This window comes from Arabidopsis lyrata (assembly GCF_000004255.2).
Source record: "Arabidopsis lyrata subsp. lyrata unplaced genomic scaffold ARALYscaffold_4, whole genome shotgun sequence".
In the NCBI taxonomy this organism is placed as follows: Eukaryota; Viridiplantae; Streptophyta; class Magnoliopsida; order Brassicales; family Brassicaceae; genus Arabidopsis; species Arabidopsis lyrata.
The window spans coordinates 23,074,974-23,091,179 of NW_003302552.1; the positions used below are offsets into that span (position 1 = coordinate 23,074,974).

General features: G+C 35.0%; 3 protein-coding genes across 3 annotated transcripts; all 3 read left to right on the forward strand.

Moving 5' to 3' along the window:
• The first annotated feature begins 433 nt into the window (after nucleotides 1–433).
• LOC9318187 lies at nucleotides 434–1,092 on the forward strand. Its single transcript, XM_021028324.1, has one exon. It carries the CDS (start codon nucleotides 614–616, stop codon nucleotides 1,037–1,039), a length of 426 nt encoding a protein of 141 aa, XP_020883983.1. The 5' UTR covers nucleotides 434–613; the 3' UTR covers nucleotides 1,040–1,092.
• Nucleotides 1,093–3,931: 2,839 nt separating this feature from the next.
• Nucleotides 3,932–6,272, forward strand: LOC9316374 (nicotinamide adenine dinucleotide transporter 1, chloroplastic). Its single transcript, XM_021029873.1, has 9 exons — nucleotides 3,932–4,358; nucleotides 4,437–4,532; nucleotides 4,622–4,728; nucleotides 4,807–4,855; nucleotides 4,959–5,062; nucleotides 5,266–5,360; nucleotides 5,454–5,542; nucleotides 5,655–5,749; nucleotides 5,828–6,272. Exons 1-9 carry the CDS (start codon nucleotides 4,289–4,291, stop codon nucleotides 6,059–6,061), a joined length of 939 nt encoding a protein of 312 aa, XP_020885532.1. The 5' UTR covers nucleotides 3,932–4,288; the 3' UTR covers nucleotides 6,062–6,272.
• A 4,534-nt stretch (nucleotides 6,273–10,806) lies between these two features.
• LOC9316375 (kinesin-like protein KIN-14I) lies at nucleotides 10,807–16,133 on the forward strand. The gene is made up of 18 exons (XM_002880262.2): nucleotides 10,807–11,274; nucleotides 11,532–11,698; nucleotides 11,786–11,929; nucleotides 12,017–12,247; nucleotides 12,334–12,405; nucleotides 12,529–12,597; nucleotides 12,704–12,778; nucleotides 12,849–12,980; nucleotides 13,074–13,155; nucleotides 13,241–13,510; nucleotides 13,588–13,694; nucleotides 13,784–13,962; nucleotides 14,062–14,223; nucleotides 14,306–14,559; nucleotides 14,653–14,816; nucleotides 14,915–15,028; nucleotides 15,110–15,591; nucleotides 15,680–16,133. The coding sequence occupies exons 1-18, from the start codon at nucleotides 11,145–11,147 to the stop codon at nucleotides 15,801–15,803; spliced, it is 2,958 nt and encodes a 985-aa protein (XP_002880308.1). The 5' UTR covers nucleotides 10,807–11,144; the 3' UTR covers nucleotides 15,804–16,133.
• The last annotated feature ends 73 nt before the right edge of the window (nucleotides 16,134–16,206 follow it).

A 16,206-nucleotide genomic window follows, 5' to 3' on the forward strand; every position in this document is an offset into this window, starting at 1 on the left:
ATTTTTACGAAATTGTCTGACTATAGTATGACTTTCATTTCCCAATTAATTACGATTCGAATAGGTCCTAAGAGAGACACACACACACAAATCGTCAATCGTCAATTTAATTTTTTTTAAAAAGAAGAAAAATCCTTATCATGCATGAACATTATGTTTAAATTAAACCTTATAATCACGAAAAGAGATCCAACGGTCAGGATTTGTTGAGGGGTTGATAGTGTTACTGTTACTACATCTTAAACACATCTCGCCATTTATTGCAACAGCAAAAACTCTGTACGCTTCATAAATTTGAGTATTGACTTTCCCATTTTGGATATGATCATTTTGTTGTTGTCGGATGAGAAATTAGTCCGTAGCAATTATTTAATGTTTTCCTACATGGATGATTAATCCTTTCGGAATAAACAAATACAATATAGTAGTATATAACTATCATATATCGAATCGAATGCATATCGATCCGTGCTCTTTATAATGAAACCTAGAGTGTCTCCGTCTCTCTCACTAAAATTCTCCACCGCTCACATTCTCTCTCTAGATCTCTAGACACCAATATATATTAATATATATATATAATAAAACACATTGTGATCGAGCAGAGATTGCGATGGAGATAAGGTATTGGCGGAGGTTAAGAGGATACCAAAGGCTAGATGGGTCTGCCAAGAAGGCGAACTCGGGTCGGAGAAATGTGAAGCGGGTCAAAATGGATCCGACCCGGAAGAGACAGTTTTGGAGGATCAAGATTGTGCCGAAGCTAAGGTTCTTAAAAAAGTCGTCGCCTAAGAAGCTTTTAACGTGGCTTCGAGATGCTTACGTCAACATGATGCTACGCCTCGCGAATTCTCGGGTCGTCGGGTCATCGTACGGGTACGGCGAATATGGGTACGGGTCGGGTTTGGCGTCGAAGGAGTATGACGAGAAGAAGCTGGTGGAGATTTACAAATCGATATTGATGGCACAGGGGAATCTCGTGCACCGCGACGTACCTAAACTTTCCTCCAATTCGATTCTACTTTCACCCCTTAGATAATTTAATTATACACATAATATATAACAAAAACGTTGTCGATGTTAAAGTTGTGATTGTGATCTGTATTAAACTTTTAACTTCTAACGACCTAAATTTTAAATTCTCAGTTCAACGGGACGTGTTGTGCCATTGGGAGATTAATGCGTGTTTTTTTTATAATAAATATAACTTTTTTTGGTTGACTTCTTTTTTTGCTTGACTTGACCATTTATGCTTTTAAATTTTAATTCGTATCTTTACGTATGGTTGTGATTGTAAACCGTAAGTAACGACCAAATTTAAAACATTGTACAAGTTACAAAGTAGTACAATCTCCAAATTAGAAGACATCTTTGGGGCATCAACATCCAATAATCAAATTTTTCAAAGTCTCAACGAACCGTCATTGCTTACATCATAAGCACGTAAATGATAAGAAACCTAATCATCAAGCCTTAATTATGGTTGTCTAATCTTATCGTAATTCACGATTCAACTAAAAAAAAACACATATCGATTGAGAGAAAAAAAAAACAAATGGAATAATAGACATTTCACTGTTCCAGTCTCGTCGTCTTCGTTGGTGATAAGCAAAAAGGCCTCGCTCGTCAATTTTAAAATTGTTATCTGCTTTGTAAAACTATATTAATTCTATAAATTAAAGTGTAAACTTTATAGCCAAACAATGCCAAACTATCAACAGTCTGTCCTACATTCTACTAGTATTAGATTCAGTCTTATGTTGCTCAAGGTTTCCCGCCTTGGCTTCTTGGTGTCTTTAGGGATGAGAGAGTTCTTACCTCTGTGGGCTGAAGTTTGTCCTGCTTTTGGCTTTGTGCTTGTTGGAGTGTAATTCTTTTGTTTTTTCCCCTGGTGTTTTATTCACAGGGCTGGTCTGGTTTGGGTGTTTCTTCTACCCCATGGTATTAATTTTTGGTATGACTTCCCTCAAGTCATTTGTAATGTGGTTCTCAGTAATATATAAAGAAATCTACCTTTGTGTCAAAAAAAAAAAACCCCCACATGGCCACATCGACAGTTGGATTCCACGTGGCCATGTTCTGTAATACCCAATTGAAAAATGTGGGTCTGGGTTATAACTTTCATCAAAAGAGCCAAAGCTTGTAACAACATGCTCAGGTGAGGTCCATTGTGCCAAGCCCGGCTCACACATCCAAAAAGAAAAAAAAGAATATTGCATTTTATTTTATTTTAATTAAAAACGTATCAAGTACAGTAGTACTAAACTACTAATAATATGATGGCAAAAAAAAAAAGAACTACTAATAATCATTAGTTGTTAGTTTGCACGAGTAGATAAAAAGGTTTTACTGCTGACCAATGATCCAACTTGTAACTAGAAAAAATCGAGGGTCTTATTAATACCTTATACCTTGTGCTATAAATATTTATTAAAATTTAGTGATATATGCGTAATAAAGAGTCCATAATAATAAATACTTGTAGCAGAAAATATAAAAGATGATGGAAAAGAAGACTTTTAATAATTTGTGGTAATGTTAATAGGGAAAAATGTCGTTAAAATCCCCAACTTATTCAAAACGTTGATTTAAATCCTCAACTCACGACGAAACGAAATAAATATCAAACTTATGTTGACTTTCCAAATAAATATTAAACTTATGTTGACTTTCCAAATAAACACCAAACTTTCATTGACTTGGCCATATTAGGCATGACATTAAGTGAGTTAACAGACAATGTTAACGGGATTAATTCTCTGTTAACAGACCCGCTAATTAAAAATGACAGTATTGTTGAACTATAATCAAATCTCATCTAAGTCATATAACCTAAATTCGTATTCATATAAATTAGTTATTTACGTAAGAGTCACGAATGTACGTACGTATAATTGTGTCTGTTCGTAAAGTTGTGTCTTTTCGATTAACACATGTACGTACACGTTGTTTCGTGTTGTATAAGTAGATCGAGTCAAACTCAATAACATCATTGTGTGTAATACATTTTATCTTATCAATAAAGATCAAGTTTCTTCATACTCTATTTTTCATTTTGGTTTTGTTCTTCATACTCTGTTAAAACAGAGTTCGTTTGTTGATCAAAACACTAACAAGTATTCCTTCTAAACATAAAACGACGTTGTTTTGTCGTAACTGTTCAATAAAATCCCGAGTTTCAAATCATACTCTATTTAGGGTTAGGGATTTTGCTCGATTTGGGGATCTAAGATTGTCTTTAGGGATTTAATTCAATCGTTACGACAAAACGACGTCGTTTTGTTGTTATCTGAAACAATATCGTTATCAATTAACATATATGTTAACAGAAAATTACCTCCGTTAACGAGATCTATTAACCCACTTAACGTCGTACCTAATATGGCCAGGTCAACAGAAGTTTGATATTTATTTGGAAAGTCAACATAAGTTTGATATTTATTTGGAAAGTCAACATAAGTTTGATATTTATTTCGTTTTGTCATGAGTTGAGGATTTATTAACCCACTTAACGTCGTACCTAATATGGTCAGGTCAACGGAAGTTTGATATTTATTTGGAAAGTCAATGAAAGTTTGGTGTTTGTTTGGAAAGTCAACATAAGTTTAATATTTATTTGGAAAGTCAACATAAGTTTGATATTTATTTCGTTTCATCATGAGTTGAGGATTTAAATCAACGTTTTGAATAAATTGGGGATTTTAATGACATTTTTCCCAATGTTAATATGGCAATTACGGCATGCTGATCAGCTGATGGGACCAGAGTTTGGTTGGTATGATTCGTCTGGCTGAGAAAGAAAGTATAAATATATTTTTTTAGTAAACGAAATTGATTATTAAAAAAATAAGAGCCAAGTAAAAATATTTTAAATCTGTATATATTTAAGAAAAAAACGATTATTATTTATTTTTAGTTGTGATATATTTCTCCCTCTTCCGGTAAACAAAAAAAAAAAAAACAGCTTTGTTCTGTTTCTCTGCGATTTCTTCGATGTTCTTCTTCTTCGTTTTGATTTTCAGATTTGTTTAACTCGGTCGCTGCGTTGACTTAAAATTCTTGAGAGAGAGAGAGAGAGAGAGAGAGAGAGAGAGAGAGAGAAAGGAGAATTAAGAGACTCAGAATCAGTCAGACTCGGGATCTTTCTCGGCAATGCGACGCTTGTTCGCCGCGAAATCCCTCTCCAGAGAGGAACCAACCTTTTTGTCATTCTCTTCTTCTTCGGCGACGCGTTTCCACAAGGCTCTTCTTCTTCGCTCTCGTCTTCCTCTCCGTTCAGATCCAAGACATGTCCGCTAATTCTCATCCTCCTAATTCCAAAAACGTCCTCTGCAATGCAGCCGCCGGTGCTGCAGCCGGTAATTATCTGATCTGCTTCCTTCGAAACTTTTGCTTGATTTTGTTTTGGTTGATTCAAGTTTCAAAATTTCTGACAGGGGTTGTTGCGGCTACGTTTGTGTGTCCTCTTGATGTTATAAAAACGAGGTTTCAGGTTCATGGGCTGCCAAAGCTTGGTGATGCAAACATCAAAGGTTCGTCCTTTTTTTTCTTCCTTTAAATCATCTCGGAAATTGGATTCCATTGCTGATGTTAGTTTTAATCATTTCTCGTTTTTGATCAGGTAGTCTAATCGTTGGCAGTCTTGAGCAGATCTTCAAGAGGGAAGGGATGCGTGGCTTATACCGCGGACTTTCCCCAACTGTGATGGCTCTTCTCTCCAATTGGGCAGTGAGTTTTACTTCTTCTTGGAGCTATCCTCTTTAATTCGTATTTCTTGTATTTGGGGACTTATTTGGACTTTCGCAGATTTATTTTACAATGTATGACCAGCTCAAGAGCTTTCTTTGTTCAAATGGTTAGTGCTTTTGAACTCAAAACCTTCTTAATAGCTGTTTAAGTGGCTGTTTCTGCGTCATTTTTAAATCAAAACTCAAAACTTCTTCTCTGTTTGTAATTAGATCACAAACTCAGCGTTGGAGCTAACGTATTGGCTGCTTCTGGAGCTGGAGCTGCAACTACCATTGCCACAAATCCTCTTTGGGTTGTCAAGACTAGACTTCAGGTCCGTTTTTTCTTTGCTTGATATGTGCAATCATAGAATTGTAGAAAGAAACAAAGGGGAACGTTAATTAGTTAGTATAGACCTGCCTTTCCTTTAGCTATTTGGTATTATGCAATTTAGTCCTGAAGAACCTCACCAAACATTGATGTAAATTCGTGTTACAATAAGAATCTATTTCCAACACCTTTTTGACTCTTCCTCAGACTCAAGGAATGAGAGTGGGTATAGTGCCATACAAAAGCACACTGTCTGCTTTAAGGAGAATAGCTTACGAGGAGGGAATTCGTGGATTGTACAGGTTTTTCATCTGGCCTACACTATTTTCCTGTTAACTGATCAAATGTCTTTATTAAATGTCTTCCTTTCTCTCCCTCTTTGTGCTACAAAACAGTGGTCTTGTGCCTGCACTAGCTGGTATCAGTCATGTTGCCATTCAGTTTCCTACATATGAGATGATCAAAGTCTACTTGGCCAAGAAAGGTAAATTGATCCCATAAATCTTTGTGAATTCGATGAAGTAAACAAAAAAAAAAAAAAAAAAGGTGAAATCTTTGTGGAGATATGATAAGATAAAGATTTGTGAACTCAACAGGTGATAAATCAGTCGATAACCTCAATGCTCGTGACGTAGCAGTTGCCTCTTCGATTGCAAAGATATTTGCATCCACATTAACTTACCCGCACGAGGTATACAAACCTCTACTCCTATAGTTATCAGTTTGGTTTTTGGGTTTATTTGAGACATGTTGATCTCGCGGCGTGCAGGTAGTACGAGCTAGGCTTCAAGAGCAAGGGCACCACAGTGAGAAACGTTACTCAGGAGTAAGAGATTGCATAAAGAAAGTGTTTGAGAAAGATGGGTTCCCGGGTTTTTACAGAGGCTGCGCCACAAATCTCCTGAGAACAACTCCTGCAGCAGTTATAACTTTCACTAGCTTCGAAATGGTGCATCGTTTCCTCGTCTCTCATATACCTTCTGAGCAAAGCTCTATACTTTAAATCTCCTTGGTTTTGGTTTTTTTGATGATGACGATTAAAAGTTACTTTACACAGTTAAAAGAGTTTCCCCAAACCTTTTGGGAAATGATTCAAAATAGAAGTTCTTTTATGGGGGAGAAATCAGAATCTGAAGAATGGATTGAAACCTGAGAGACCCACAAAGAAGAATATTAGTGTAAAAAAAAATAACTGATTCTTTTATTTCTCTCTTTTTGGGCCCTTTTTATGGTCTCTCATCGCCATGATCGTCGAGTGTCTGGGCTTCATGCTACTGAAAGGAAACATATATAGTAGATCTTCAAGGACCAATGATTATATATTATTCCTGGTTTTGTTATGAAATTTTTGGGCCTTATGGATTTGTCTATAGGCCTATAGCTGTTAGATGAGCTTTGGATCCATGATATTATATATATTTAAAATTAAATTAAATGAAAAGGAAAAGGCCAATGAAATCGAATAATAATGAAAATGATGGGTTGTTGTTGCACTTTGCTTTTTCCTTTTTGATATCTATGATCTATCTATCAAAAACATGGGATACATTTTTCTTTTTCTTTCACTGGTCTTAAATTGTTGTAAACTTGTAATGTGATATAAAAATGAATCTCTTACTTACGGTTTCATCCATTTTAAAGGCAAACAAAAAGAACTCATTTCTATGGATGCAAAAGGTGTGTTTGTTTGGTAAATGTATTTTGCGTTGATATTCAACAAATTTGTATGGCTAACTGCACAACCACTTACCCTATGTATGCAAATAGTTGTACTATAAGTTAAGTTTTATCAATTCATACAAAAAATATATATGAAAAAATGTTTTAATTTATAATTTTATATTTATATTTTTGAAATAGATAAAAGTTTTGACTTGCTAATAAATCATCATTTAATGTTCACCAAAAAAAAAAATTCATCATTTAATCACTATTTCGTCCATTCATACTAAGTGCATTTGTTCGAGATCGGTTTTACATTTTTGTTTTCTTGGTTGCACACCACAAAGGAAACATATGAATCGAAGGTACATCTTTTGTGACAACATGTGATGGCAGCAATTTGTAATTCCCCCATACGATTTCAATCATGTTTGTGGGATCGGATTACATGTGATCTCACTGCGGTGAGTTTAATTTCTAATACAAATACTCCTTTTTTTTTTTTTAAGGATGTTTTACAGTAAATAAAGTCAATACTAGTAGTAGTTAGCTAATGCATTAATTAGTAGTATGACTAATCATCTCCCATGTCGTGATTCCAGTTCAAGAGCTTAAGGATGATGGGTAAAATTTAGCTGACGCACGCCGTTATGTTTTACCATAATGCTTTTACTTCAAATTTGCAACAAACCTTTTAACAAACATATAGTATTATTAAAAATTGCAACTCCCATTTCATACAACAACAAAAGATTGCAACTCCTAGTCCTAGCTAGCTATAATAATCTAACATTTGATTATAAGATTTTCAGGTTAGGTCTCATTTTATTTTTGTGCTAATCCCTTTAAAACAATGGAATAAAAGGTAGATAATTAGGGGATAAAAGATGCTTTAGTCACTTAGAAAAAAAAAGCAAAGGTATTGAAACATCAAAAACTGTCATGGAACTATGATTGAATCCCACATGCTCTGTTTTTCATCTTTATTCTTTCTCCTCAATTTTGTTTAATCAAAAGTTTTTTCTAAAGGTAATTAATTACAGTGATTTATAATGTTAGATAATGATGATATATTAATGGTTCTACTATTTCATCACCAAATTAATTATTATGTTTTACATTAGCCGGCTCCTCTGATATGGTTACATTTTGAAATTTCAAATTTTCAATTTGGAGAAAGAAAAACAATCTTTATGCTTATTTTGTTTGGTTTGGTTAGGCGTGAAGGAAGCGTGGGTAAGACACGCGCCAACGTAGGCGAGTGGTCTTTTCTCTTGTTCGTAAAAAAAGAAAATGTAACCGAAGCCACGTGGCAGTTAGCGATTCGTTCGTGTAATTGACTTGGGTGACAGTCGGTCGTAGCACCAACCACATTCGATTTTCTTTGTGAGACGTGGGTCCTCGTCAAAGACGCTCTACGTGGGGTTACAGGCTAGGCTCGGTATTCCGAACCTGATAAGGTCCGGCTCCGAGGCGCTGATTTGAATTTTTTGAACGTTGAAGCTAACCCACTTTGGTTCGTCTCTCTATCTTTACCATATTTTTCCTTTATGTAGCAATTGTTTTCTTAAAGTTGAAATTATTATTATTAATTATGATATGTACATATATAATCTTAGAAAATATCGCCGTCAATGTTTGGTGGTATGGTGATCTCATTTGACACCGTAGGATGTTGACACGTTGCCCATATACATTGTTTATTATCGATCAACATGGAATTCAAAACCGTGATTATATATATAACTCCATGTCCCTAAGTGCGCCAGTTATGTTATGAGAAAACTGATCAATATTAATTACATGATTAATTCTTTTAATATTACTCGAGTTACTTTTTAATGATCTAAAGTCAAGTCTGAAGATGATTATATTTTAACGAGAATATTACGTAACTAGATTTGAACCCGCGGTACACCGCGGGGCTATAATTTTTTTTAAAAAAATCTAAATATAATTAGTTTTGTTTATTAATAGAGAGTATAATATAATATTTCGACCTATTTTATAAATGTATCATCCATATATCTATATTAATAGTTTTGAGTATATTAATTGTGTTTTAGGTTTAAATGGTATATCTATATATACACTTAAACGACATTTGACTTTTTTCTTCTTCTTGCCTCAGTTTAGGAGAAAGATTTTTCTTGCGGTACACCGCGGAGCTATTATTTTTAAAAAATATTTTTCTTCCTTAAACTTCCAAATCTAGATTTTACCCCGCGGTACACCGCTAGTCGATTTTTTTATAACTAAAAAATTATTTTGCAAAATTTTAAGTTGTATTTGTTTTGTTAATATTGTTATTTTGTTTAGTGTTTCTGATTTTATAATTAAATTTTGATTTTTAATTCTAGGATTTCATCCATAGTATATTGTTTAATATTAATATTGATCCAAACCCGTTGCACCATATAACTCCGTCCCGTAAAATTAAACATCATTTGTTATTTTTTTAATAATATTTTTATGCACTACGGGTCGCAGGTTCATGCGGATAAGCCCGTAGAGAGTTACGGGTTTGCGGGTAGACCCGCCAAAAGAGAAGCTATCGTTTGAAACCCTTTGTTTTGTTTAGAGGTTTTAAGAAAATATCCCTAAAAAATAATTTTCATTATATGAAAAAAAAGAAGTAGAAGAAATTGTAGTATCAACATTCCCGATTTTTACATCACTCGTTACAATTAATTTTTTTTTTTGCAGATAAAAATCAGAAGTTAACTAAGTCGAAATTTTCAAAAAGATTGTGTATAGATTTTTGGTAAATTGTTGAGAACATATTTGATTTCAAAATCTTTACTTAAATAGATAAGGAAAGATTTTGTAGAGACTTTTGCTAAATATATGAGAAATAAATTTCAAATAAAAATCTTTACTTAAATAAAACAAATCTAAATAATTAATGCTAATGGCATGTCATTGTAAATACTTCTCAACTTCATGATTTATTTGCTAATTGTGATCCAAAAATGTATATATAGATAAATACAAAGTCATAAATTAAACAACCGTTATATCACATAATTTTGATGGGAAAGAATCCTATGTTAGTGTTTTTTTTTTTTTTTAATGTTAGTTACCAAATAATGAAATGGATCGGATGTTTTATTAGGCAAAAAACGAGAATAAAATAGTAATTGGGTAATGGACCTAATTTCAGTAACTTTTTTAATGTTAGTTGCTAATGTCATTGTAAATACTTCTCAACTAATTTGGAAAGGAATGTCTCGCCTAACATTCTCCTTTTATATAACAACATTATAAAAATAACAAATCATTGTAATTAATTTTCTTATTGTTAAAGGCTTTTATTGTAAGTAATTGTTGTTTCGCTCAATACTAAAGTATCACTTTTATAAATTTTCTTTCTTTGCTTCTAAAGCATTGCAAAGACGCATGGAATCAACTAATTCACAACTACGGTTCTACTAGCTACATCGATTTGTTGCCGGTTTTAACGATCCATCAGTTATCTCATCTTTATAATAACATTACATTAAAAAAGAAGAAGCTTATATTATCTTTTCACGAGCTATGAAAAAAAAAATAGAAAATAAAGTAATAAATGTTTATGTAAATTTGGAGATCCATTCCTACAAATAAGTTTTAAAATACTAATAGAACATACAAATGAATTATTATTTTTTTTTCAGCACAAATGAATTAATTATATAGAAAAATATACAATCTGGAGTGTGAATTAATTATCACACTACAGTTTCCATGGTTACTAATAATACAAACAAAACACGATCCCACTAAATTTTCTTGAAACGGCAAAACTAATTTGACCATCTTCTAAGAAAAGTATGCAATGATCTTGGATTCAATTAAAAATGATACTAGTAATAATGAAATCGTAGTAGTATCATCTAGTAATAAAAGGAACAATTATCATTGATAAGATGATATAATCCAAATTAAGCAACAATAATATCATAAATGGTAACGAACTTAAATAGAGATATAAATAGCAAGGTTTTAATAAAATCCAAACGGTAGAGGCTAACCGAAATAGATTCTCGCGTGATCTCGTGTCAAAAGAGAAAAAAAAATTGGGTTTGGTTAGGGAGGGAAAAAAGAACGAAGCTAGAGGTTCGGAGTAATAGAGAGAGAGAAGGAGGAAGAGTGAAGAAGACAGAGTATAAAGCAGTTAGCTTTACAACCTTGTATTTGTGAGACCATTCATGGAGATTATGAGTTCACAAATTTTTTATATTTTCTTTTAAATCTCTCATTACCTTTTAAAAATCACTCCAAACTTGTTAACGAGGAAACAATAAAACAAAAAAAATCTCTATCTTTTTTTTCTCTATCTCTCTCTGATCTTTTTTGGATCGGACTAGTGTCATTCGCAGTGAAGTTTCCTACTTTGGGGTTTTGTTTTTTGATGCTGTGAGATTATTATTACGGAGTTGATCATGGCGGCTACTGCGACGGAGGATGGAGGATTAAGCTTCACGGTGGCTTCGGTAATGGAGGATGTGTTGCAGCAACATGGAAATGGGCTTAGAGATCATGATCTAGTGTCTCGTCGAGCTGAAGAAGCTGGTATCTAGTCATTTTCTTGTTGCCTTCTTCTTTTCGTGAATTGTGTAAAGCTGCTACTTGAGCATCGATGATTAATTTAACAGAGAATGTTTGAACTTTGATCTGATTTAAATTGTTGTTCTGGGTTTAAAATTTTGTTGTAGAAATTGAACAGCTTTCTTCTTCCTTAGTGTGACTACTAACTAGCTTTTAGCTTTGGATAGTTTTGTTAAATTGTAGAGAATTAAAGAGCTTATGGTTTATCTGCATTTGCGTAGCATCGAGGAGATATGAGGCGGCTAATTGGCTGAGAAAGATGGTTGGAGTTGTTGGAGCTAAGGATTTGCCTGCTGAGCCAACAGAAGAAGGGCTTAGGCTTGGATTAAGAAGTGGAATTATCCTTTGCAAAGTTCTCAATAAGGTTCAACCTGGAGCCGTTTCAAAGGTGAAACCATAATCTTCCTTTTTCCTTAAATCCTTTTTTGAGATATGGTTTTAGCAGCAGGTTTTGAGAAATTTGATCTCTCGTCAGGTTGTGGAAAGTCCTTGTGATGCCGTTCTTGTTGCGGATGGAGCTCCGTTATCAGCATTTCAGTATTTTGAGAACGTTAGGAACTTCCTTGTTGCTATACAGGAAATGGGGTTTCCAACATTTGAAGCATCTGATCTTGAGCAAGTATGTAGCAGGAATTTGACGATTTTTGAGATTTCTCAGAGAATGTTCAAGAGCTGCTCATGAATATGCATCTCTCTTTTTTTGTAGGGAGGAAATGCTTCTCGAGTTGTGAATTGTGTTTTGGCAATCAAATCCTATGATGAATGGAAACAAAGTGGTGGAATTGGAGTTTGGAAATTTGGTGGCAACATAAAGCCTCCTGCACTTGGGAAATCCTCATTTCTGAGAAAAAACTCAGAGCCATTCATGAACTCTTTATCCAGAACCTCCTCTATCAACAATGAGAAATCTCCCTCTGAGAATGATTCTAACAAGCTGGTTGGCCTCTTCAATTGTCTCTGGTTGGTTTTGTGTTCTGAAGTGGAATGTCTGATGTTTATGTGTCTTTGTGCATATGTTTGCAGTCCAGTCCCGGTTCCTTGAGCACACTTGTTCGCGCTGTTCTATCAGATAAAAAGCCCGAGGATGTGCCCAAAGTAAGTTTCAGACTAGTTCACTTAGCTGCTCTGCTATATATAAAGCTTTTTCTGTTTCTTATGATTACTTTAAATCGTCTGGCTTTGTGTCTTGATGTAAGTGCTTAATGTTGTGGTTAACAGCTGATTGAATCTCTGCTGAGCAAAGTAGTCGAAGAGTTTGAAAATCGAGTTACAAATCAGTATGAGTTGGTTAGTCTCTAGTTTCTTCTGTCTCTTGGTTCATTGGTTAGTTCACAAAATATCTTCTTCACTTGTGTCAAAATTCTTCTAATCTAATGAATTCTGTCATGTGAAGGTTAGAGCAGCTCCAAGAGAATCAACTTCGTCACAGAACAACAGATCATTTCTTAGACCTCTTGGAGAAAGAGAGGTAGAGTCTTCAATATTTTCTGTAAAAGATAACTTAAGGGATTTTGCTGATTAATGAAGTGCCTTTGTAGAGGGAAGAGAAGAGTTTCAAAGCAATAAAGAAAGATGAAACCAATCACAAAAGTCAGATTCTTGACGAAGAGATGAAAAATCGACAATTTAAACAACTGACAATCTTCAACCAACAACAAGAAGATATAGAAGTAAGCACTACATTGCTCCAAACTTCTCGCAATTTCTTTGAGTTTAGGATAGAACAGAATCTGAGAGTATCTGCTATTCTTTATGTTTAATAGGGACTAAGACAGACACTCTACACAACAAGGGCTGGTATGCAATATATGCAGAAGAAATTTCAAGAAGAGTTCTCTTCCCTTGGTACTTAGATCTTTCTTCTTACTTTCTCAGATAGTTTTTTGGATATCCAAGAATTTGACACTAATGGATCTATATCTGTCTACAGGTATGCACGTTCATGGCCTTGCTCATGCTGCTTCTGGCTATCACCGAGTTCTTGAAGAAAACCGTAAACTTTATAATCAAGTGCAGGACCTCAAGGGTAGCATCCGTGTTTATTGTCGGGTGCGCCCATTTTTGCCTGGACAATCCAGCTTTTCTAGTACAATTGGGAACATGGAGGATGATACCATAGGGATTAATACTGCATCTAGACATGGAAAATCACTCAAATCCTTCACTTTCAACAAAGTCTTTGGCCCATCTGCAACTCAAGGTAATGGAATTGAAATGCCTTGCTGTTATTCTCCAGTGATTGAATTTAACCTGAAGTATCTATCTTTCTCTTTGTAGAAGAGGTATTTTCTGATATGCAGCCATTGATCCGTTCTGTTCTTGATGGATACAATGTCTGCATATTTGCATATGGTCAAACTGGATCAGGAAAAACATTCACAATGGTAAGATTATAGTTGACGCTATAAATTTTGAATACTGTAACACTTTGAAGCTAGAAATTATAATGTTTCCACTTTTGTAAATTTTCTAGAGTGGACCAAGAGATCTAACGGAGAAGAGCCAGGGAGTTAATTACAGAGCACTTGGTGATCTGTTTCTTCTTGCAGAACAAAGAAAAGACACATTTCGCTACGATATTGCTGTTCAGATGATTGAGATTTACAATGAGCAAGTCAGAGACCTTTTGGTTATTGATGGAAGCAACAAAAGATATCCTTTTTTCATAAATTGTTATACTTCTTAATGTTCTGATTAGAGAGGGAGATCATTTTCATGTGTCAGTTTCATATTCCTTAACACTTTTGGTACGTTAGAGATCAGGAATAGCTCTCAAAAGGGTCTAAGTGTACCGGATGCAAGTCTTGTTCCAGTTTCTTCAACATTTGATGTTATTGATCTAATGAAAACTGGGCATAAGAATCGAGCCGTTGGATCAACAGCCTTGAATGATCGAAGCAGTCGTTCTCATAGGTAAAAGCAAAATATTTTCAAGAGCAGTGAGAACAAATTAGTCTTACTCAGTATAACATTTTTCAATCTAATTTTTTTGCAGCTGCTTGACTGTTCATGTTCAAGGAAGAGACTTGACTTCAGGAGCTGTTCTTCGAGGATGTATGCATCTTGTGGATCTAGCAGGCAGTGAAAGGGTAGACAAATCCGAGGTTACTGGAGACAGACTAAAAGAAGCACAGCACATCAATAGATCTCTCTCTGCTTTAGGAGATGTGATTGCTTCGCTAGCTCACAAGAACCCACATGTTCCTTACAGAAACAGCAAACTCACACAACTCCTTCAGGACTCTCTTGGTAAAAGGATACTAGTAAAAGATTCCCGAATATTTGCAGCTAAATAATTACTCACCTTTTTCTTAACTTGGGATTGCAAATATGTTATATCAGGAGGACAAGCAAAGACATTGATGTTTGTCCACATTAGTCCTGAGGCAGATGCAGTTGGGGAAACAATAAGCACTTTGAAGTTTGCAGAGAGAGTAGCTACGGTTGAGCTCGGTGCTGCACGAGTGAACAATGATACTTCAGATGTTAAGGAACTCAAAGAACAGGTTTTTTCTCTTTTTGCTTTATCTGAATCTGATAGTTTTACTTTCTTGGTTGATAGTATTTGATTGTCTCACACACATGGGCTTTGCTTTGTTTATAGATTGCTACTCTAAAAGCAGCACTCGGGAGAAAAGAAGCAGAGTCACAGCAGAACAACATCTTGACAACTCCTGGTGGCTCTGAGAAACACAAAGCCAAAACTGGTGAAGTAGAGGTGATTCTTCTCTTCTCAAGCACCATCTCTATGATTTGAAATCAGGTCTCAAACTGGACATTGTTTTCTGAGTGATTGCAGATTCATAACAATAACATCATGACAAAGAAATCTGAGAGCTGTGAAGTGGAGGAGATTACAGTGAACTCACCACCTTGGCCACCAGTAGCAAGTCCAGGGCAAGCCTACAGAGAGGATGACCGAAGTTTCGGGTCCAGCGAGTGGGTTGATAAGGTGATGGTGAATAACAGGCAAGACGAGATGAGAAGAGTGGAGAGTCTTTGGGGAGGAGCCACAACAGACAATGGGATTGGTATTCTGCCGGAAGATTTTTACAGGAGAGATTTGGCTTCAGACACTTCAAGAATATTCTCTGAACATTCTTACAACATCTTCATGGGAAACAACAACATCACAGACGATCTAGATGCAGCCACAAGTGACTCATCTGAGCCAGATTTGCTCTGGCAATTTAACCAATCCACCAAGATACCTACAAGAAGCAATATTGAGTCAAAACCGAAGAAACCCGTCTCAAAACCGATAAGAAGTCCTCAATCCAGGTAAGTGTCCTTTACTTGGTATAAAACCATATGAAACAACAATATAGAATCTTTAACAGTTTCTTTTGAATGTCTCCAAAAAAAGCAGGAACAACTCAAACAACACTGTTTCACGCCCTTCAGCTTCACAGAAGGTAGGGAATGGTCCTCGTGGCACGAAACAGTTAGGTCCTACTGATATGAAGCGGAAAGCTACTAACGCCAGACATTGAAAGCCAGTCACTCACACGGATACATACATACACACTCACATGGCTTTTAAATTCGTTTTGATTTGTTTATTTTTCTTCCATTGGTTTTTTATTGTTTCTTCTTCTCTCTTTTGGTTGTGCGAGTTTCTACATACATAACACAGACAAAGACAATAGCTAGACAATGCAACAACAGTTTCTTCTTGTTGCTCTCTTTCTTGGGTTTTGTTTTACTTTCTGTTCTATGTATATTCTTCCACTAGCTGCTGAACATAAAACTATGAAAGATTTGTATGTAAACTATTTGCTTGAGAGTTTTTTTTTTAGTATATTTCTATATGTTTCAAATCAGAGACTTGTTGCATTGCTTCTAATTTAGTTTCAACTTTGGCTATCTTTAGTAGTACAAAAAATGGATATAAAA